We start from the raw sequence: 23,316 nt of genomic DNA, 5'->3' as shown, positions 1-23,316 counted from the left end.
CTTGGCTGGGCCAAGAGGAACATGTCCACTAGTTAACTCCTCTTCTCAGTTTGGCTGTCTAGACCTTCTGATGGGTGCCAAGTCTTAATTATTTTGACAGATGCAAGGTGTTAATCATACTGACAGATATATAGCTTTGATTATATTGACATATTTATAGCTGCAGCTAGCTCATTATAACTGCTCATTATAAGTTATATATAACAAAGCTGCGTTGAAACCAGGAAGCAACAGCCATATCTGGCCTGGCAATCCATGATGGTGATAGCTTTACTATTCAAGATGATCTGAACATTTTTATAAGTTGCTTAAAAGAAAAGCAGTTGTAAACTTATTGTGTCACACAGGCACGTCTGACTGAAGGAGAGAACGGGCCAAAGAAGATTTAGATATACAGAAGAGTCTTCACCAAGAAAAGATGAAATCACCAGATCTGTGGGCTTCACTCTGTTGCAGAACATGCAGAAGTATCAAACCGGGGTCCTGGGAGTGGGGGAAAGCACACCTATCAACATTAATGGAGCCACTGCATTGCTGAAGCCCCAATTAAAAATTAAAAAACCTTAATTGCTTGACAATAGCCTCATATGGCACATTGTTTCACACTGATAGGATGCAAAAAGAAAAGTGTGTTTTTGCTGGTTGGATTACTTTAACTACTGTAGCTTCCAAAAAAGCTTCTAGATTTTCTGGGGGGGAAACAATCCTGAACAGACTTTTGCAAACATACATAAAACTATTCACTTTTCTTTTGTGTCTTATTGCTGTTTTGATTTAAGAGCCACACTCAGCAATGGGTGAGTGTTCAAGGTGAGTGTATCTTCTCAGATTAAACACAACAAGCCAACCATATCTGATAGAACTTGGTTGCCAAAACCTCTCACCATCCTACTCATCCTCCTCTGACTTGCAAGTGATTCTGGTAATAATAATCTGGCATAAAAAGGAAGAAACAGCAACCCATGCAGAAGTAAAAGGGGGTGCTGCTAGGCCATTTTTATTGTGTGGGGGGGGGGGACAGTAGATGGGGCAGGGAGGAGTCTGCTAAGAAACAGAGGGTGCTTCCAGATAACCTGTTTACTGGGCATGCATACTTATTTTCTGAAGGGAAATTAGACAACTTTGGCTATTTATTGAGCATTCATTCTGATTTGTTGACAGTGAGGTTAGATGAAGCCAAAGCAGGTGTTCTCTTTCTCCCTTTCTTCCGGTCTCCTTATATGAAAATGTTCAATCTTTTGCAGAGGCAGGTTTGTTGCATATAACCTCCCAATCAGCAATAATTATGGAGCCTGAATTTGCCAGTATGTGATTGAATTCCACCCTTACAAAGTAACAGTCTGGAAGCTGCCATAGACCGCTGCAGCTTTCAGACATATAAGGATGCAATTTCTTCTAGAAAAATATATTATTTTCAAAACTGATGTGGAAAACTAATAACCTGCCCTAGGCTTGGGGATACTTAGGGGGGGGGGATCTACCTGTTAATTTCCTCTCTTGCCCTTGGCATGCACTGCAAACGGGGGAAAGGACCAAGTGAAAAGCAATGCACTGATTTCACCTGTGATTGCTTCCTCCTTCAAATGAATTCTGGAGCATGCCCCCTGGCAGAGGACTGGCTCCACATGTCTATGCTTCCAACCATCCAACAAAAAGTACAAAGGAAAGAGAGACAACACTTCAACATATAGATAATCATGGTTTTCTCTTTTAATATTTTCATTTACAGTTATAAAAATAAATAAGGCAGGTCAGTCTGGTGCAATAATTCCTGTACTGAAAATAAAGTTTTAACTTAACAATACTTCAACAGGTGTGATGATGTGGGGCATGGTGGGTGGGCAAACAAAAATGGGAACGGCATTTAGCAGTCATTAACAAATCTTTGGGTGTACCCTTTGCACAATAAAACATCTCTCAAAGGAAGTCCTCTCAACTCAAGTTGGCCTTCATACAGACTGCTTAAAAGGCATAACAGTTTGCTGGTGTACATATAACCGTGCAGAGAGAGAAACCACCTTTAGCAATAACACGATCATTCTGCAGTGTGGAATGCAAGATGTGCCACCTGCTGCTTTCCCAAAGATTCCCTCCACTACGTTAACACAGCAAAACCTAACTCACAGAAGATAATAAAACAGAGCCAACCCTGACGTGCCCAAAACTCCAAGTGCACCCCTGGAGAGCACTGCCTATTTATTGATACCCTGCACTTATTCCACGATGGGCCTGGAGTACATTAGGTTCCCAGGTGGTCTTCAATTCAGACCCAAACTTGATGCATCATCTTCAGAGCACAAGCCCTGCTTTATTCTTTTCATCATGCTCTCTATCACACATGAGAGGCTAGTCAGCAGGCAGTGCTGTGGTGAAACTGATGCAGGTGATGCATCAACACTGTTTTCTTTAGCTTGTGTTTCTTTTTAGAGGGACAGAGATTGAGTGAATTGGTTCAATGGAGTAATGGTTTAATGGGTTCTTTGTTTTTAATGCTCTTAAAAACAAAGGAGCTACGTGGTTCCTAAAAGAGGAGAGAAGGAAAACAGGCACAACGGATAAAAGATTCCAAGTAAGTTCATGAGAATGCAGAGAAGAGGGCTGCATCTTTGAGTCTGGGCTACAGTTTGATAAGGACATGTTTTGTGTGCTGAAGACCCCAAGTTCAATTCCCAGCATATCCAGTTAAGGTGGTGAGGGGGACACACACACCCTGGTTTGTTCCCTGGAGAGCCACTGTTGTTGCAGGCAAATACTGAGCTACAAAGACCAATTGACTGATTCAGTATAATGCAGTTTTGTGTGTGAAATGTTACAGTTTGGGATTAAGTATAGAATCCTGAGACTGAAAAAGATGCAGACTAAAAGTTGCCACAGAGGACAAACCTTAAACCATGCAAGGCAATATTGCACATTTAATGAAATGGAACCTTGCAGACAAAAATTGCTTTTCAAAGCTAGCAGTAAATTTCAGTTGGTGACGGTGGCTCAGGACTCTGAGCTTTTTCTGCCTTGTCCAGGGAAGACTGGAAGACAGCAATCAATAGGATCCAGGTTTCCAATTCAAGAACTATATATATCTAGGCACATTAACACAGGGTTGGCGCCATCTGTCATGCACCCTAAAAGGGGGAGTGAAACATGGCCAGGATGTCCCCAGGAAGATGCACCAAGCTTTCCCCATGGGGCTGGGGAGGGGGGCTCTTAAGATACTTCCATGTAACCAGCACAGCTGGAGCCTTATGCAGTGTGCCTTTGAAAACATCCAACACTTGCTTTGTGATGAGAATCTGCTATGAACCCTCCCATCCCCCAGCCAGCATATGCAATCTGTTTCCTGAAGGCACCTGGGCAGTAAAAGGAAGGCAGAAGTTGGAGAAATTCGCTGGGAAAAGATTAGATGTGGCAAGCTCAGTCAGTGAGGAGAAGAAGAAGATGCAAAAAGATTGCCACCTTATGGCCTTGGAAGGGTAACAGCTTTGCAGAATACACCAGCTGCATTTGCACCTGATGCGAGAAGCAGCCTGCTTATACTTTAGGCACAGTAAAAAGAAAAGATCCAGTTATGCAAATGGATAGTAAAGGTAAAGGTACCCCTGCCCGTACGGCCCAGTCTTGACAGACTCTAGGGTTGTGCGCCCATCTCACTCAAGAGGCCGGGGGACAGCGCTGTCCGGAGACACTTCCGGGTCACGTGGCCAGCGTGACAAAGCTGCATCTGGCGAGCCAGCGCAGCACACGGAAACGCCATTTACCTTCCCGCCAGTAAGCGGTCCCTATTTATCTACTTGCACCCGGGGGTGCTTTCGAACTGCTAGGTTGGCAGGCGCTGGGACCGAGCAACGGGAGCGCACCCCGCCGCGGGGATTCGAACCGCCGACCTGACGATCGGCAAGTCCTAGGCACTGAGGCTTTTACACACAGCGCCACCCGCGTCCCTTGCAAATGGATGCAGGTGCCCAATTTACATATCAGGTATAAATCTTAATCTGGTGACTGAATAGAGAATCAGACTTACATGAGGCATTATACCTGGTCAAACCTCAAGCTCGGTTGGACAATTGGTCCATCTGGCCTTTGGCATCATCTATCCTGATTAACAGCTGAGTCTCAAGCAGCAATTCTTCCAGTCACCTTCCAAATGTATTTTTAAAAAAGCTGAAGAGATACTGCGGAGAAAACCTGGGACCTCATGCTTGCAAGGTGTGTCACTGAGCTATGGCTCCTTTGCCCGGTTGCTGTGGTTCTTAAAAGAGGGAAGCTCTTTGGAGGAAAGGCAGAATGAAGGCTACATCTTTAAAAATGGAAAAATCATTATGTCCCCACCTCAGCTGTGTAGCCACTTTTCCCAGGGTGGATACATGGACTTGAGCCACTGAAGCTGAAGCAAATGCAAAGTGGCTTTTTGTGTTTGCGAGGAGAGATGCTGAACACAGTACACCAAGTTAGTCTTTAGAAGCAGAGCCTCTTAACTAACTGCTGGTGGTTTCTTGAACACACAATACAAAACTTAGGAATGAAAACTGATGCTGTAAACACACAAGCACACACCACTCCTTCCCAATTTGGATCCAAAACCCAATCATCATGCTTTTAGTGTCTGGAGTGACATCTGACAGTTCCAATTTGTTAATTACATGGATGTGCCCCCTGATCAATCAAGGGCACACATCTGTGGTCTTCTATCACAGACATTTTGAATTCTTACTCTTCCCTTAATTATTTTATACAATCTCTTCTTTGAAGGGCAAAGTGCAATCTTGGGCTTGACTATATGAGAAAGCCTTATGTCATATTCCTGGAAGTGGGAACTACACAGAGATCAATGCAACCAAATGATTAGGAGATCAGATTAAGGCTGCCCAAATGCACATAAAATAGAAAATGATCACTTACACCTTTGTTTACCCTGTGACTACAGGGTAAAGCTAAAGTGGATGAACATTAAAACTTTATTTGGACTTTCAATTCCTTCACACAATTAGAACTGCACAAGGGAGAAGAGACGGGGGCTGGTGACTGACCCTTCCCCCTCCAACCTGCCCTGCACTCACTCCAATCAGTGCAAGGAGATCTGCGCCAGCAGTGGGAAGAGGACTTACCCTCACTGCCGTCTTCAGCACTTCCCTTTGGTTCTCTCCCCTGGAGAAGACAAGGAGCAACAAGCTGTAAGCCATCTAGCCAGGTGAGAGGACCTCTTCCCTCCAAACTGTGTTTGCTGAGGCTCCTTGGAATGAAAGAAGACCTGCATAAGCAGGTAGGATTTTATTGTTAATTTTCTTTTTGCTCTGTACTTACTTGTTTACATCAACATTATTTCTTTTGTAATATTGAATTTATTCTGTGTTTGCTAAATTTATGGTTTTTGCCCTATTTTAATTTATTGATGTTTTGTAAACAGACTTCTCTCCTTCACCCCAATGCTTTGTTCTTGAACGTTTATTGCAAGCCACTTTGGGCAAAGCTCACTGTGGAAATGGAGCATGCAAATAAACTCAATCAATCAATCAATCAATCAATCAATCAACCCCCATGTATTGGAAGAGCCTGCAGTGGAGAGCTTGCTATATCCCGTGTGGTTTAGGATCTTGCTTGTCATGAATGGTCACCCTCCAGCACAGGATGTGAAAGAGAGAAGTAGTGTTAGCCAGCACCTACTCAACTCACCCTCTTGTAATTCTAGTTGCCGGGGGGAACGGAAAGTCTGAATATGACTAAACCAACAATTTGGATTAGTTCTGGAATATATCTGAGTCTCTCTCTCTCTCTCCCTCTCGGGTTAGGCGATGAGCCTCTGGTACAAAACATGGAAACACGGAAGCATTATTTTACAAAGTCAAAACAAAAAACCCATGAGTGTAAATACATTACAGGCCTAGACACGTGGCTATACATACATTTGCAGCTTAGCAAAGAGTTCAGTTGCTAACAGGTCTTCGTTTACAAATCTTGCTTTGGGAGACCAGGAAGCACCATTGTCCACAATCTGTCCTCTGAATTCTCAAGGATAATTACATCTTCAAGCCAGTCTTAAAGGCAACAAGCTATTCGACAGAGAAACCAAAAAATGTACACCAACAATTTCAGTAAAAGTAAGAAAAGAAGTTGTAGTAGTGTACTTAACCCTGTTTGTGTGCAAAAACTGGATATGTTAAGACAAAATGAGGAACTGACAGTATAAATGACAGCACTGGCAAAGTCCTGAGAGAAAGAAATACAGAGAATTTCTGCTCTATACCAGAACTGTACATAGTGGAACAAAATGGGTCATGGGGATGGTGCCCTCTCTTCATCGACAAGAATCTTCTGAATAATATCCATGTACTTGGCCAAGTAAAGCATCTAGGAAAGGCCACTTGAACTTGTGGAGCTTGTGTGGAAGGCTGCAGCTTGCTCTGTGGATACACCTGTCTGTTCCAGCATCGTCTTTGCCTGGGTGCAGATGAACTCCTCATGAGAATCCATTGCAGCCTTGATGGACGTCAAAGGACGCCTTCCATGCTACAGTGCTTCCCTCTTGCTTTAAAGAGGATTAGACAAAGTCACGGAAGAGAAGGCTGGCTGTAAGCGGCTGTGTTTTATCCTCCACTGCTGGAGGCAGCAGGATTCTTAAAACAGGTTGCAGGAAATCTCAGGGGGTGGGGAGAAGATGCTGTTGCACTCAGGCCCTGGCTGTGGGGTTCCCACAGGCAACTGGCTGGCCACTGTGAGAACAGGATGCTTTGGCCTGGTACTGCAGGGATCTTCTTATAATCTGTTTAAATCACCAATAAAGTGCAGAACTCCACAAAGGAAAGCAGCTTTAGCACAGCTGCTGCCTTACAGGCATCAGAAGAAGAGGGTTGGAACAGACAGATTATTGGCCGGCTGAACCTGTCCAAGCTCAGAAGCAGGCTGAAGGCCAACATGTTAATGCTTGGAGCCTTGATGTGCAATTGGGAAAATCAGAAGCTTGGGAATCAAAGAGCAAATCACTGACACAGATTAAACGGCTTATTTTTGTATGGCTGAAGAGGGTGCAGCTGTTTGTCCGGAAAGAGAAGAAAAACATATACATGAAGCAAGACAGCAGACATTTCATTCAAGGGTGGGTGGGGGGGTCTGGCCTGGAGTTTTCATTGCAGTCCTGGATCTGAAGAAATGACACTGGATTTCCTTGCTTTTGGAGGGGGAGGGGGAGGCCTGACTTCCCGCCTGTTGGGCAAAGGTGGAGCGACCTGTAACCACACAAACACACACATAGATTGGCAAGTAAACAACAAGCAAAGCCATTCTCTGTATTGCTTCCCAAGGTTAATAGGACCCTGCTGGATGTCAGGAACTTCTGGATTTGCATGCAGCTGCCCCATGTGGTGAAATCATTGAACTGCAGCCAGCAGCCTTCTTGGTAAAGAGCCTTCGGGACTGACTCCATCCACCCAGTCTGGCCAGCCACTGGATCCTTCTAGGAAGGAAGCAGGGGGGGCCAACTTGAATAAAAAATGGGGGGGGCAGATAAGCCCTGCCCCCACATAATCAATCACATGACAGAGTGCACCTACACCATTTGAATGGCAATAGCCATTAACTTTTTTGGGGCCCCGCCCCCTCAAATATTTTATTGGGGGGGACCTAAGGGACCTCAGAGCCTCTAGGAGCTGGCTGCTATGGCAGGAAAGAATATCAAGGGCTTCCTGTTCCAGCTTGAGCTATGCTAAGATATTTGCCCAAACACACAAAGGGTTAAACTGTGGACACATGTCCCACCCCCAACTGCTCTTCAGTTCTTCATGCAGTTAGACTGAGTTTGAAAAAGAGTTTTAAACATGTTCAATACAACGCACTTAGAAAGCTCCCCTCAAACAGGAGCCCTGGCTCATCAAGGTTTCCAGTCACAGGGAGAGGTTCCAAGTGTGTTCAATTAAATGTGCTTTAAAACTCTTTCCAGACTTTGATGTTTATTGTGCACAAGGGTTTCAGGAGCAGCTAGTGCACCAGGAAGCATTGGGAGCTGGAGCTTATGTTCATTACCCTCCTTCAGGTAAATGACTATTGTCTGCACCGACTGACAGCAGCTTTCCAGGGTCTCAGGTAGAGGTTTTTCCTCATTAGCTACTATCTCAGGAACTTGTGCTGCTTCAGATATTGTTAGGTTGCATCTCCCACCACACTGCCTGTTGGCATGCAAGGGGGATAAGGCTATCAATGGTTACTAGTCATGATAGCTATCTATTACCTCCAGGATCAGAGGCAGTTTGACCCTGGATACTAGTTGCTGTGGAATGTAAGAGTCCTGCTGGGTTAGACCACAGGCCCGTCTGTCCAGCATCCTCTTCTCCCAGGGTCCAGCCAGATGCCCATATGGGCAGCCTGCAAACAGGTCCTGAGTGCAACAGCTCTCTCCTCACTTAGGATTCCCAGCAACCGGTATCCTGAGACATACTGCCTCTGATGCCAGAGGGAGAACATGTCCTTAACGAATTCGCCCAATCCACTTTTACAGCTGCCCAAGGGGGTGGCTATCACTACTTCTTATGGGAGTGAATTCTATAGCTGGACTGCACTGTGCAAAGAAGTACTTCCTTTGGCCTGTCCTGACTCTTCCAACATTCAGCTTCACTGGATGTCTAACACTGGATGAAGAAGAGCAGAAGAAGAAGAGGGGTACTGCACAGGTGCCCTTGCTTGTGGATTTCCCAGAGGAGTCTGGCTGGCCATAGTGAGAACAGAAACCTGGACTAAACTGGTGGGATGGGAGTGGGGGAGAGACTCAATACAAGGCTGCAATTTTCAGCAGCAACCCCACATCTCCGCAACATTCAGTGCCCAGTGAGAGCAGATATTCCCTAGGCAAAAAAGAAAAAGAGAGAACTGTATACTACCATCCCCTTTCTGAGTAGAATATTTCCAACCACTCTGGTGGTTCCAGGAAATGAGCCAATGGCCTCGCCAAAGACACCTTTCCATGCAGTACCACCCTAAGAAGCCCCTGGGGAAATTGGCACTGCTGCCACTATATCACATAACTCAATCCAAAGTATGTCACTTTCCATTTCCTTACCTCTGCGGAGTTCCTTGAGCTGCTATTGCATTTGGGTGGAGGTGGGGGTGGAGTGCTCTGCAAGTTAAGAGTCGCTAATCCATCTGCCTGCAAAGAAGGAAAGCCTAGAGACAGAGAGAAGAAAAAGACAGGCGGGTTTAAAAAAAGGCAGTGGGCGAAAGACAGGAAACTGCCTTGTGCTTTCACACACACACACACACACACACACACACACACACACACACTAGCAGGTGATTCTGGACAGATGTGTCAATTTGGAATCCCACTTGCAATTCCCCAGCCCTAAATGTCTCAGAAGTTTTGTCTGTGCTCGTCAAATGAATTTAAGCGCATGTGAAAAATGCACACCTGGGACAATGGGAAAGGAAATCCAGAATGACACCAGAAATGTCCAGTGGGGGTTCCTTTCTCATTGGACTTCATCCCTCACAGTTTCCTGAACTCTAACGCCTAGTGATGGAATGAGAATGTCATCCAAACTTCAGAAAGAAATTATGAACTGAATCAAGTCTGGGCTGGCCTTTTGAGTTTATGGTTCATTTTAAGAACATTGGGATTAGGAAGGGCTGGGGGGGGTCCCTCTTCTATTTAGCTTTGGAAGACCTAGGTTTGCTGGTGGGGGAGGAAGCAGTTTCTAGCCCTCGTGGCTAGAGAAACATGTTTGAATTGGTGATAGTAAAACCATGCCAAAGTGATTCCCCGTGTTGAGCAACTTGGTCTGCAGACAGGGATGGGGAACATGTAGCCCTCCATGTGTGGCTGGACTGCAATTCCTATAATCTTGGACTACTGGCCATGCTGGCTGGAGCTGATGGGAGATGGAGTCCAACATCTCGGGGGCCACAGGTTCCCCATCTCTGGTACAAAGAGAAGAAATGTGTAAACCCCTTGAGGGGGGAAGCTCACTTTACCAACACTCTGCAAAATAAAACACAGATGCGATCTGCACAACGTACTTTGGGTTCTTGGCGTTTTGGGAGTCGTTGGCAGTGGGCTGAGAGGTGTGGCCTGATGCAGTGATGAGCCCTGAAGTAGCGACAGTCTGCTCTCCCCCAGCTGGAGACTCTTCGGCCTTGGTGCTTTTCCTGATGCATTCTGCAGTGGCGGAAACAGACCAAACAAGCAAGCAAACAAAAATTGTTGAAGGTGCTGGTGGCGACACTATGGGCATCATGATGTTAGCTACTCCCTGTCAGGAAGGTTTTGCAATGGTCTAGGAAGGCTCAGTGCACAAAAACGGGCTACTGAGGGGCAATATATCTTCAATAGGCTAAGGATTTGCAGCCTATTAATCAGGGATGGGGAAAGCTTTTTAGGCCAAAGTCCACATTCCCTTCTGGGCAATGTGTCATTGGTGGGTGAGGTTCAGTGTCAAAAAGTTGGTGCGGCAACTTCTTTAAATTTTTACATTTGTAGGGTAGACCAGTGTTTCTCAAAAGTGGGTCTCCAGTTTTTGTTGGACAACAACTCCCATCATTCCTAGCTAGGAGAACCAATGGTCATGAATGACAAGTTTGAGAAACACTGGTCTAGACATATTAAAGTGAGAGGTTTCTATACCCACCATCCTCTACCCAAGTAAGCAAGAAGGACTATCATAGTTCAAGGACACATTCCCATCAGGCAAAAGCACTTGAGTGGGACACAGAACAGGCCTGGTGAAGGAGTGGGGGTGATCTGGGGAGAGTCCTAAGGGCCAGACAGAAATGCCCCCACACCTGAAGTTGCCCACCTGCCATCCTACAGTATATTCTGTAGACAGTAACAAGTCTTCAGAACATTCAAAGCCAGGCAAATGAGGAACTAGGAACAAGGGAGCTATGGTCCTACAGATTTTTTGGACTCCAACTCCCAGAGGCCCCAGCCAGCTTGACTCATGATCAGGGATGATGAGAGTTGTAGTCCGGAATCATCTGGAAGGGCCACAGGTTCTCCATCCTTGGACAGCACCAAAGGGGAGAAACACAGAGAAACCACAAAAATACAGAGTATGACTTTTAACAAAAGTTTACATGGTTTTTCTTTTAACTCAGTGATATGACAGAGAGCAGCTCTGCATGCTGTAGGAAGTAAGGAGTGGGTGTTTGTCATGGGTAACTCATAAATGGGCAAAACTATATACTTCTAAGTGGGTACCACTTGTGCAGCTTCCCACATGGAAGGTGTGAAATTTCATCTTAATCTCAGAAGCTGGAAAGGCAGAGGTGTGATTCATTTGCACCTGCCTTTTGGGCACTTCCTGTCACACCCAAAAGTTACAGCCAGAGAGCTGGATTCTGATTGGGATTTGCACATCAGAGAGAAGGATGCTAACTTGTCCATCTCCCTGATGTACCAGAGTTCTGTGTGCAGAGATTTTTATTATTGTGCTTTTGTATAGAAGAACATTCAAGCATGCAAATTTCCCATCTGCAGGCTAAAGTGGTATAGTGCAATGTTAGTGAGAACTGAGCCTGAGTTAAGACTGCTGAAATGGTAATGGCGCTGCCTGATACTTAAGAGTGGTATCTGAGCGCAGGTCATGGTAATGTAATTTGCAGCCGTGTGCTCAGAGTGGCCAACACAATGTAACCAAATGGAAAGCCTTCCTTAATGTGATCATCAAATCTTCCACTATCTGAGCCTCTCCTGGTTTTTAACCATGACATAAGCAGCATGCACAGCTAACAGAAAATGACAGAAGCTCCCAGGGGGAATTTCATCATAATTATCACTCATTTATTTACCATGTTGGAAGTCAGCTCAGCCTCTGGCTCCTTCTCTGCAATGACCTGAGATTTGCTGAGGCTCCAGTCCTTCCGCCTGAATTTATTAGTCCGGTTCTCGCCATCATCCTTGGCCGGGAGCTCCTCCATCCTGGAGGATGTCAAATTCCTCCTTTCCACCAATGGTTCAAGAATAGATCTGTAGCCCATATAGGAAAAACAAGCACAGACTATCCCATCTCCTCTTGTCAGCCTGAGAAAACATCACAACTGTCCCCTGGAGACATGAAGCACTGGCAGTTTTGCCCTCCTACAGCCTAGACGGCGGCAGATTTGCCAAAGTTCCTTTCAAGGACAGAGGCTGTTCTTGCAACCACTTACAGCAAAAGTTGCTAATGTGGTGCCCATGGGTTTAATGGGACCCTTGAGGTCTTCCCCTGGTGCCCATCAACTATCTGACTCCCCGCCAATTCAATGCACTCTTTGTCACGAGGTGGCGAGAGGAAGGCAGCCGTTTAGGGAAGTTTTTAATATTTGATGTTTTATTGTATTTTTAACATTTTGTTAAAAGGTGGCTGGAGAAACTCAGCCAGATGGGCGGGGTATAGATAATAAATAATAATTAATATTTATCTATTTCTCCCTCTTAAAATATAGAACTGACAGACGAAGTTTGGAAGAGTGTAGCTCTTCCCTGCTTCCTTTTCCTTTGCTCTTCAATGCTCTAATTCTGTTGAATCCTACTTTAATGAAGATCCCTTGGGAAAGTGAATTGTGTGTGTGCACACTATATTCCCGTCTCTCGGGGGGCTGATCCTGGGAAAGGGGTGAAAGAAGTGACCTGAGAGGTGGTACCCATGGTAGTCCTAGAAAATCCAAATTTGCCCATGAGCCTAAACTTGTTGGTGAACCCTGATTTAGTGTACTAAACAGCATCTCAAGTGTTCTTCTGTCAAAAGATAGGAGAACACTTATTTTATCCTCTTATGAGGTGGTTTCCTGGTCGTCTTAGAGACCTTTTTGAGTTTCTTCCTTGAGGATAATAATAAATATATTACTAAATAGGTGAGTAAATATCTCACCACTGTTTATTCCAAGCTGGTCATTAATAAAAAATTACAATTCTGAAGCTGTTAATTTTGTATTTTATCTAATAAATACTAGATTGGATTGATTTCCTACACGTTCACTCACCCATCTGATCCTGGTCTGGAGGAAGTACTGTCTGATGAGGTAGAGGATGTTGATCCCACAGAGGAAGTCACAGAGGTAACCGAGAGCCTCCTCAAAGTGGAGGACATGATGTAGGGCAAAACCACTGACCCAGACCTGCTCTGCTTTCTCTCCGTCAGCGAAGAAGGCTGTGGTTGGAATATAAAGAGGAAAAGTGCTAACTGGGCTTTGGAAAGGAGGGAGGAAGGTGTCCTCCTGGCTCAGTGCCCTAAATCCACCTCTGTTGGAAAAGCAAGTCAAGTCCTAAGCACAGGAGAGAACTTAATTGCTCTTTTTGTGCTTGGGGCTAACTGGTATGAAAAGAGCGTTTAAACATTCTGCCTTGCTTGCCAGGCAAGACCTGCTCAGGCCGACTCTGGAATGCTCTTGTGGGAAAATCATCAATTTCCTGCAAGACTTTGTGCAAGCATCTTGAGCCTTAGCTGCCCTGTGCTCCTGTAGGAGGAAGGGTGGAATATAAACATGGTAAGTAGCTCTGCTTGAAAGGCCAGCTCCATTGGGCCTCCTATTCCTTGACTGTCGTTTGGTCACAGCTATTCCTTAGGCTGCCTCAGGGGGAGAGATGAGAAGCAGGGCCCTTCCACCAGCATGACTGAAAGACCAGCTCAACCAAGCACTTCCTGTCCCTGAACTATTTCCATTCCAGCTGGTTATTATAAGAACAACTATTTGACTTTTCAACATTGATGTCTGAGTTTGGTTTTTTCCTTTTCCCTCTCTGGCCCTTTCCCCTTGTGTTTCATGTCTTTTAGATGGAAAGCCTGCAGGCATGGGGTTGTCTTATTTTGACTGGTTGTGTGTTACCAGCCCTGCAAGCCTTTTTTGGCTAGAGAATGGGGTGCAAATTTTCTAAAAATAAATAGTTAATAAAAATAATAAAGAAATAAAATAATCCTGTTTTGGAATTACAGTGGTACCTCAGGTTACAGATGCTTCAGGTTACATATGCTTCAGGTTACACACTCCGCTAACCCAGAAATAGTACCTCAGGTTAAGAACTTTGCTTCAGGATGAGAAAAAGAAATCGTGCGGTGGCGGTGGCGCAGTGGCAGCAGGAGGCCCTATTAGCTAAAGTGGTGCTTCAGGTTAAGAACAGTTTCAGGTTAAGAACAGACCTCCGGAACGAATTAAGTTCTTAACCTGAGGTACCACTGTACAGCTTATTTGCACATCCCTCCAGTGGTAACTGAGCTATCTGGCTGAAGGCCTTTCAGCTGCACTTTTCTATAACTAAATTAAAAACAAACTGGTAGCTAGGCACTGGGATGGTGACTGCTTTCCAGGCAGACAGGTTTAAAGGTTGCCTTAATAAAACAGGATGAAACAGTTACCAGAGTTATCACACCATAGAGCTTCTCCACTTTCTCCCTCAGCTCCTTGAAGCAGGAGGTCAGTCTGTCATGAAGAGGCTTCAGCTGTTCTGTCAGCTTCTTCCCATGAATCCGAATCCCTTCAGCCAGCAAAGGCATCTGAAAGAGGGAACCAACACATTGGATGCCCACATTTTGATGTCAGGAAGGCCACTCTCATTTCTCAGCCCATACCTTTAAGCATATACCGAGTCAGCCCATTAGACTGGCAGTGACTCTCTAAGGTCTTCTCCAGCCTTAGGAAGCCTGGGCTGTAGATCAGTGGTAGAACACTTGCTTTACCTGCAGAAGGTCTCAAATTCAATTCTAGATGTCTGCAAGTGGGACAGGTGTCCCCAGCCTGAAATCTTGGGACAGCCAGTGCCAGGCAGTGTAGACAACCCTGAGCCAGATGGCCTGACTCAGTCTAAGACAGCTTCCTATGTTCCCAAGGTCCCAGGTTCAATCCCTGACATCTTCAGGTGGGGCTGGGAAAGAACTCTGTCTGAAACTTTGGAGAACCCCTACCAGTCAGTCCTGACCTGGGGTGAAGAACCTTTTTCTTATAAAGGGCCACTGATCTCCAGGGAGGACTGCAGAGCTTTCCCTCTCTTTGTGCCCCTACATCCCTTCTTTTTATCTTACACACACACACTTGCGCAAAGCAGAAGAGGAAGAGATTCCATGAAGGCCCAGACAACAAGTGTGTAGGAGAACCAAATTTTGCTTAAAGGTAAAGGTAAAGGGACCCCTGACCATTAGGTCCATTCGTGACAGACTCTGGGGTTGCGGCGCTCATCTCGCTTTATTGGCCAAGGGAGCCGGCGTACAGCTTCCAGGTCATGTGGCCAGCATGACTAAGCCGCTTCTGGCGAACCAGAGCAGCACATGGAAACGCCGTTTACCTTCCCGCCGGAGCGGTACCTATTTATCTTCTTGCACTTTGACATGCTTTCAAACTACTAGGTTGGCAGAAATTTTGCTTAGGACTGCATAAAATCAGGCCTAGGGGATTATGCAGCCCTTGGGCTGAAGAGACTCCACCCGATACATAGACAATACTGAGCTAGACAGAGCAATGTCCATGACTTGCTATAAAGCAGCTCCCTCACTGCTTCCCAGCAGGTACCTGTAAAGCAATCAGTTGCTTGAGCAGTTCAATCTTATCTTGATCTTCAGGGTGTTCTTGAATATATTTCTCTGTGAAAAAGGCCTGAAGGGAGAAAAACAAAGAACAATTGAGATGTGAATCTTAATCTTTTTTCCTTGGTTTAAGGCAACAGGCTTTCAAACTTTTTGAGTCCATGGCTCCACTGACCAACTACATTCTTTCTGCAGCAACCCTGTGGGGAAACACGCTCCAAGCCTCAGAAGCCCGGATATGTCACCCCTTGCCCGTAGAGTGGGCAGCCCCATACCTCTTAGAACACCCTCCCTGTGCAGTGTTCCCTCAGCCTCCTCTCCTCTCCCCTCTCATTGGGCAGCACCCTTCCCCCTGCCCCAGAGAGAGCTGCCTCCTCACCCCACCCCACAGGGGCCTGGAAAGAGGATGCTGCATAAAGAAATAAGTTGCATGCCTTCATAGGGATCTCATCCCCAGTTATCACTAATAGAAAAGCATTAGTTTTTGGAAATGTGATTTTAAGAACTCCATTGAGCTCATCATAGACCATCTCCCAGTATCTTGGGGCATGTTTGCAGTGCGACCACATATGTATGAAAGTTCCCTCAACCTCCAAACATTTGCAATACAGTTTGGACCGACTTTTGTACATTTTAACAAGTATACTGGGCATCAAATACCACCTGTAAAGCATTTTTTGTATATTTTCCTTTATCAAATAGCAAGCCAAGAAGTTGATATTTTTGTTCCATACTTTTGTCTCCCAAACTGAAATTTCAATGTTGTGTCCAATGTCTATAGCCCAGTGTCTCATTACGGCCTTGACTATTTCGTTTTTGGTTTCCCATTCTAGTAAAATTGTATAAAGTTTGGATATTATTATTTTTTGTTTCCCAATTTCGTTTCCACAGATTCTGATCCTCATTTCAAAAATCACTTTTTCTTTATCTTTTCTGAAAACCTCATTTAATTGAAAATATTGAAACCAATCTGAGATCCAGTTTTATACCTCTTCTTTAATTAGTTATATAGTGCCCTCTCTAAGCTCAAGGAGGTCCTTGTTTGTACCCGTTCTTATTCATGTTTAATTTTTTTTAACTGCCACTGCCCTAATGGGGGATATCCACCTTTCTAGGTGGTCTTCATATCTTGCCCAAACACTGTATAGGTTCTTTCTTATCACGTGGTTGTGGAATCACTTTAGTTTAGTTATAATATAGGTAAGCAAGCCATCCATACACCATATGAAATCCTTCTAAGTCCAGAGTATTTACGTTTTTCAGGTCCACCCAATCTTTCATCCAACACAAGCAAACTGCCTCATAGTACACTTTCAGGTCTGGGAGCCTAACCCCCTCTTATTTACATCTATCAAGATTTTGCATTTCATAGAATCATAGAGTTGGAATAGACCACAAGGGCCATCGAGTCCAACCCCCTGCCAAGCAGGAAACACCATCAGAGCACTCCTGACATATGGTTGTCAAGCCTCTGCTTAATGTCAAGCCTCTGCCTCTGAGGCTTTCCCCGCTCTACTAGGGAAGGGCTTATTGCTTGAACACAGAGCTTGAACACGGAGAGGCAGCCTGCAGACATGCTTAGAGAAATGTGTCCAGAGGAAGTGTGGTAACAACAGGGATCCACATGCATTTGCATTAGCAAAAGGATCGAAACTAGTTCTACTAGTGCCTTCTGTTGCTCCACCCATCAGTATTTCCCTGCTTTTTCCAACCCTCTTGGTACAGGGTTATTGCAAGCCAATCTAGAACAAAGTCCAGGAAGATCTAAAGTGATTTCTCACAGAGTTACCAGGGTCCCACAGCAAGAAGCAGCAGCTTAGCTCTTACTCCAAATGTACCCCTTTGAGTCCTCTTAGATATGGGGAAAATTTGCAATTTTCTCCTAGATAGAACAGTAAAGTATAATGTTTTGGGGCAATGTTGTCAAGGGCAATGTTACCTGCAAGATTCCACTGACTATAAACCCAAATTGGGGGCACCACAATGAACAATCCATCTTTAGACATGCATGTGATGAAAAAACTGGCCTTTTGCTATCGTTTAATGGTGAGCAAGGAGGGTGATCTGCTCCAGAGGTTGATTCCTTGTCCCCAACATTAAACAAAGGGTTTAGATTATGATGATTATGGCAGCCCACAAAAACCACACTCCCTCCACAGAGCGAGCTGAGAATAGGAAACTGTGAGCAAACACCCTGACGACTTCCAGATGTGGCCACAGCATTTCAAAGCCTTAACGGCTTTTCCACTTCTGCAAATCTAACTTCCATGCCTAAAATAGAGTAGAGACAGCTCAAAATACTCCTTGGTTGAAAATGGATTTTAATCCCATTTTAAGCATCTGAAGACTGTGTCTTGCAGCATTCTTATCCGAGGACATCTGTACTGACTCCAGCACATTGTAACTAGAAATAGCTATAGCTCTCATTGGGGACTATGGACTTTCACAATCTATGGAGCACCATCACTGCTACTTTTGATCCCTACAGTGGTACCTTGGGTAACAAGCACCTTGGGTGACAAACACTTCGGGTTACAGACTCCACTAACCCGGAAGTAGTACCTTGGATTAAGAACTTTACCTCAGGATGAGAACAGAAAAGGTGCACACTTTACCCTAGTATGTGCATTTTTATACACATTGCCTGGAGATCAGCACTGCAAAAACTGAAAAAGTGCAAGTCAAATGCAGCTATAATATAAGAGAGAACAGGAAAGTGCAAATTAGGTAAGTTTGCATTTGAATTCTAACTGAATTAAATTTCTTCACCATCCTACCCATGACTAATCTCTACACCTTTGTAGCTTCCATTATTTTTAGTTCTTGCCAGAATATTCAGAAAAACCTACAATACTCTATACTTATAGCCCACTAAGTTATTTTTATACTAAAGTACATGAGCTCTTTTGCTCTTCAAAGTGTAAATCTCATCCCTTGATTCTCACTCTAAGTTTTTTGGTAGTTTACACCATGGTCCCTTTCGAGTTAAATAGCTTTTTATCTTTTCTGCATTACTCTAATCATTCCCTCAATTTTCAGATGTTCCGGTTGTAAGTACCATTACTTATATAGCCAAAGGGCAAAAGGTGAAGTAATCCCAAGGTGTGCAGAAACACACAAAAAAACACTTTAGGAAAGCACTTATAAAGGGGAGCAGAAGACAAACAACCCAAAGAGGACTAAAGATGCTTAGTAGCCACATAATGTTGTTTGTTAGGTGTGGGGTTTTTTTTTGGGGGGGGGGTGGCATTGCAAAATGTGGGGAGAATTGAATGCAGCAGCTAGAATTCTGAACAGCAACATTCTATACTGCAACATTGTTGTTGTTACCCACAATAAGTGTGCATAGACCAAAAATACTATTTCTTCTCTCTGTTTCTTCTTCTTTCAATCAGACAGCGACATGGACAGATTCACCCATTCCTGCTGCAAGGAGTGGGCAATTTTGGTTTCTCTCACCTTCTCATTTTTAAAAATCTTAAATTCGGTTCCCCACATTTTCACACCTCTTTACTAGTCAAATGAAAGTCTTTATGAATATGCACCAGCATTTTAATGCAAATTTCTTCTTGCATATTTGTATGCAATCTTCCCTGCTGCACATTTCGGCAAAGCAAATCTCTCTGGATTAATGTGGTTTTGTAGACATTAACTGGGTGAAGAACTGCACTGCAAATTTTGGGAAGGTGCAAATTTTGAAGGATAGCTGTGTTTCAGTTTGTGCATTGTTTCAGAAACTGCAAGCTAGGTATGTTGGCTTTTAAATGCAAAATGCACTTCACACTAATCTCTACTCTGCAGCGACAGCTGACCTTCTCATAATTGGTGTATCCACCCATGACGGCCGGATCGACAATGCCATTCAAGAGCATAGAGAGAGGGTGAACAGGCAGGGTGCGGTCCCAGGCATGCTGCTGAACACAGTTGCTGATTTTCTCATTCGTCAGCTCCATCGTTTCAATGGCATTCTCCAAGGGACTTATTTCCTCCTGAGAAATGCAAATATAGGAGAGTTAAGGCCACATCTAAAAGGAACTCTTCAGTGCAGGTCAATGTGTGCCCAACTTTCCAGATCCATATAATACGCAATGACTTTTTCCTGAGTGGTGTTGTCCGCACTATGCACCATAACTGAACCTCTTTGACATGATACAGTGATCCATACAGGAAATCATCCCAAAGTAAAAGCTGCAAAAATTATCACATGGAAAAAGAGGGCAGTAATTTCAAGCCCAGTCTTTGGCATGGGGTTTTTGTTTTGTTTTGCACTTGTCACAAAAGGTTTCGATATCAGGAGAGGAAACACCTAATAATGTGAAACTTAGGCAGCATAGTTTCAGCTTACGGACTGTATCATCTCAGGAGGACATGCATGCACTGGTTCTTAAATGCGGTGGAAGGGTGGGACACAGGGTTGACACCGTTCCCAGCCCTGTTCCCTCACTCAAAGTGGTAGCCAGAATGCCAGATTATGGAGATGTAAATTCAAGTCCATTCTTAGACATGAAGCCCACAGGGTGATCTAGGGGCAGGCATGCTCTCTTTCTGCAATTCTCTTCTCTTTATCAGAGCCTACCTCACAGACTTGTTGCATTACTAAAAATGAGGGGGGGACCACTTTGAAGAGCAGCGCACAGGAGGTTCTGCTCCTAGTGCAGAGCTTTTTGCTGCATTCTGCATTCTGAAAGATATGGCTTTGATTTTCAGGACCACTAATCCTATGAAATCCTAGGTACAAAAATTGAACAAAGGTCCTGCAGAATGTATTAGAAATCTGATGTGGCAATTCTCTGCAGGCCACCTTATTTCCCTCACTTATTGAGTAGGATGGAACAATTGATCCATCATGACCATGATAAACTTTATGTATACACAGAAGACAGGGCTGACCCTGAGGTGGACCCTAAAATGGCACTCCTCCTTCCCATCAGAGAAGAAGGGGTAAGGGTAAGAAGATCTACATCAGGAGCAGGGGGGAAAAGACACTGGGATCTGCTGCCCCTGGGGATCCTGCTCCTTAGGCGGTCACCTCACTTTGCCTCATGGGTGGCCTGGCCCCTGATAGGGGAGATTAGTTAAACATACAACCAGGGAGAGGGGAGTTCCTTGTAATTTTCAGGGCAGCTGCCTAAGTTGCTGAGGACAATGACATAAACAGCAGGAACAAATGACAGGGGGCCTGATCTAGACCAAGACCACAGTGGGAGTGGGACAAAAGATTTAAGTCATCTAAATCTCCATGCCAGGGTTCCCATTCAGATCCAACTCACTCACCCCTTTCTGTGCCTACAATTTACTTTCAAAAAATTTGACTGCAATTGCCAGTTGTGTGAATAGTTTGGCCCTTGGATGAAGAGGGATGGAATCTTCCCTTCAGTTGCCGGTTGTGTCAACTGTCTATTCAGATCTGGAGTGCCAGGATGGCACAATGGCTTAGTGCTGGACTTGGTGCCTGGGAAACTAAGAGCCTGGGCCAATCATTAAGCTTTCCATCCTTACCCACTTCACTTAATTGCCACAAAGAGGATGGTGGTGGGGAGAAATCATGTGTGCTACCCTGAACCCCATGAAGAGGAAGGATAAAAATGCAGTGAGGGGGGAAATTAACACGCATCCTCTCAAAAGCTCACCACTGCAACCTGTTTGACTTCAAACCACTTGAGGATTCCTGGGAAGGAATAGGCAGTTGTGTAGGTGGTCCTCTCGATCCACATAGTCTGGAAAAAAGCGAAAGTCAAAGTGGAGGCAGTTACAACTTCTAGCTGGGTTTTTATGGAAAGGAATGTAGCTCAGGGGTAGAACATGCAGTTTGCATTCAAAGCACTCTAGGTTCAATCCCTGGCATCTCCAGGTGGGCCTGGAAACGACTTCTGACTTGGAGAGTCATTTGTAAGCACTGTGGACTTGGGGTGGACAACCTTTATTCTGTTGGGGGCTGTATGCTGGCTGTGAGTGTGGCGAGAGGTGGGTCCAGCTATCCCTTTCCTTCCCTCCTCTCTGTGCTATCCTTATTCTTCTCTTTCCGTCTCTCTCCATCCAGCAAACTGCTGGGGAAGGGACAGGTGGCTTTTGCCAGAGGTCTTTAGTTGATCACTTGCATAGGGCTTTGGAAGATGACATTAAGCTGAGAGCCACAGGCAAACCAGGGTTGCAGCTGGCCACCCCTGGCGAAGACAACACTGAGCTAGATGGACTCAGCATGGTCTGCCAAAGAATCACAAAATTTTAGAGTTGGAAGGGACTGTGAGGATCATCTAGTTCCACCCCCTGCAATGCAATGCTGAATATGCAGCTGTCTCATACGGGGACTGAATTGCAACCTTAGCATTATCAGTACCATGCTCCACACTTTCGCTTGCCCCATGCCTAGAAACCATGGGTCCAAACTTCTTTTCCATTTGCCCCACCACTTCCCCTGAGAAAACCCAGAGTTTTCCTCAGAAAAACTGACAGACGTTTGTTCTGATTCAGCAGTAAGCAGTGGGTTTTCCCAGGGAAAGCAGTGGGGAAAGTGGAGGTGTAGATGAGAACTGCAAGGTAGCAAAACCCAGAGAAAGAAGTAGAACCTCAAAGATTGCTCCAAAGGATGAAGGACTTACTGCAAATTCATTCTCAGGATCTTTTTCTCCTTTTCTGAATGGCCGGGAGTATCTGAATTGTTGCACTTCATTGGATCTATAGAAGCTAAAGCAGTAAACAAGCAGATCAGCTCAAATCAAACCACAAGCTGCATTTCTAGTCACCATCCAAAATCAGGCGGTCTGACACTATTATTTATTTTCATTATTGTAACAATTTATTTCTACATTATTATTCTGTTTATTTATATCCAGCCTTTTTCCGTGACAGGGACTCAAGACAGTTTACAGCATAAAATAAAAACAGTTAATAGCAACAACTTGGTACCAGGTTACCTCCAGGAACCTTATATACTCCTGCTGGGTCACTTCAATCATCATGAAGAACACTCTTAGCTGTGCCATATGCTCCAAAGTTTCACCTTATGTCCACTAAGATCAGGGTGTTTGCTGTGATAGCACCAGAGCAGGTCTGGATTAGCCCTAAAGCAGTGGTGCATTTGAACCAGGATTGGGGGAATGGAGGCATATAGCTCCACAGGTAAGAAGAGGAATGAAGAGAGGTTGGTGCAACTGGAGCTTTACACAGCATCACAATATGGCACGGGTCTTCTAAACCTGACACAAAAGTAAGTATTGAGCTGTTGCTGTACTTCAGAAAGAAATCAAAGTACAGGCAAGTCAACCCGTGACTGGAGCCCAGTAATAGTACTTGTTTCTAGATGTGCAGAAAGGGTTGATTAGTCAGGAAAAAGTGGTTACTTTAGAATCTGCTCTGGAACAGGCTTGTCCTTGTAGTTTGGTGGGAGGTTCATTACAGGTTTAACTATGAAGCACTGGACATCTGTGTGGTGTGCGTTAAGGAAAAGAAATAAGAGGAAATGTTTGCAGAGAGCATCGAGGTCAGATATCCAAATCATGCCCTAGCTTAATATCCATGTCGGGGGTGGAGAACCTCTTGCAGGCCAAGACTGCAAGGGTGTGTACAAATGATTGCTGCATTTTCAGCTGCTAATGTGTACCTAGCCTAAGACTCCTACCTAACTCCTACCCCTACCCACTGCTTTATATTGTCCAGCTTAGTCTCTAACCAGACTCCCCACAAAAGATACACTGCTTAAGAGACGTTTTGATCTCTTCTGTGGGTGGAGCAGTGCTGCTCAGCTTCTCAGCATTTGGAAACTGGGTCAGTAATTTCAGGTTGAAGTCTTCCCTCCTTTCATATTCCTTGCCACGGTAGATGAAGATCTTGTTCTGTGACAAGGATCAGA

At 44.7% G+C, this 23,316-nt stretch overlaps 1 protein-coding gene across 1 annotated transcript in view; it reads right to left on the bottom strand.

The window, feature by feature from the left end:
* Positions 1 to 1,686: 1,686 nt before the first annotated feature.
* Positions 1,687 to 23,316, bottom strand: part of DOCK5 (dedicator of cytokinesis 5) — a 141,397-nt gene continuing 119,767 nt past the window's right edge. Inside the window, exons 41-52 of the mRNA XM_028708237.2 lie at positions 23,158 to 23,299; positions 22,808 to 22,889; positions 22,067 to 22,151; positions 21,098 to 21,184; positions 19,280 to 19,456; positions 15,454 to 15,537; positions 14,307 to 14,444; positions 12,937 to 13,103; positions 11,764 to 11,941; positions 9,994 to 10,132; positions 9,038 to 9,141; positions 1,687 to 7,214 (exon numbers count right to left, since the gene is read on the bottom strand). Coding sequence (XP_028564070.2) covers positions 7,113 to 7,214; positions 9,038 to 9,141; positions 9,994 to 10,132; positions 11,764 to 11,941; positions 12,937 to 13,103; positions 14,307 to 14,444; positions 15,454 to 15,537; positions 19,280 to 19,456; positions 21,098 to 21,184; positions 22,067 to 22,151; positions 22,808 to 22,889; positions 23,158 to 23,299 — 1,485 coding nt within the window. The 3' untranslated portion in view covers positions 1,687 to 7,112. The remainder of the gene's footprint in view (positions 7,215 to 9,037; positions 9,142 to 9,993; positions 10,133 to 11,763; positions 11,942 to 12,936; positions 13,104 to 14,306; positions 14,445 to 15,453; positions 15,538 to 19,279; positions 19,457 to 21,097; positions 21,185 to 22,066; positions 22,152 to 22,807; positions 22,890 to 23,157; positions 23,300 to 23,316) is intronic.

The sequence above is a fragment of the Podarcis muralis genome, chromosome 15 (genome assembly GCF_964188315.1).
Source record: "Podarcis muralis chromosome 15, rPodMur119.hap1.1, whole genome shotgun sequence".
NCBI lineage: Eukaryota > Metazoa > Chordata > Lepidosauria > Squamata > Lacertidae > Podarcis > Podarcis muralis.
Note: the sequence above shows the minus strand (reverse complement) of the source record. Positions and strands in the feature narration are given on the sequence as shown.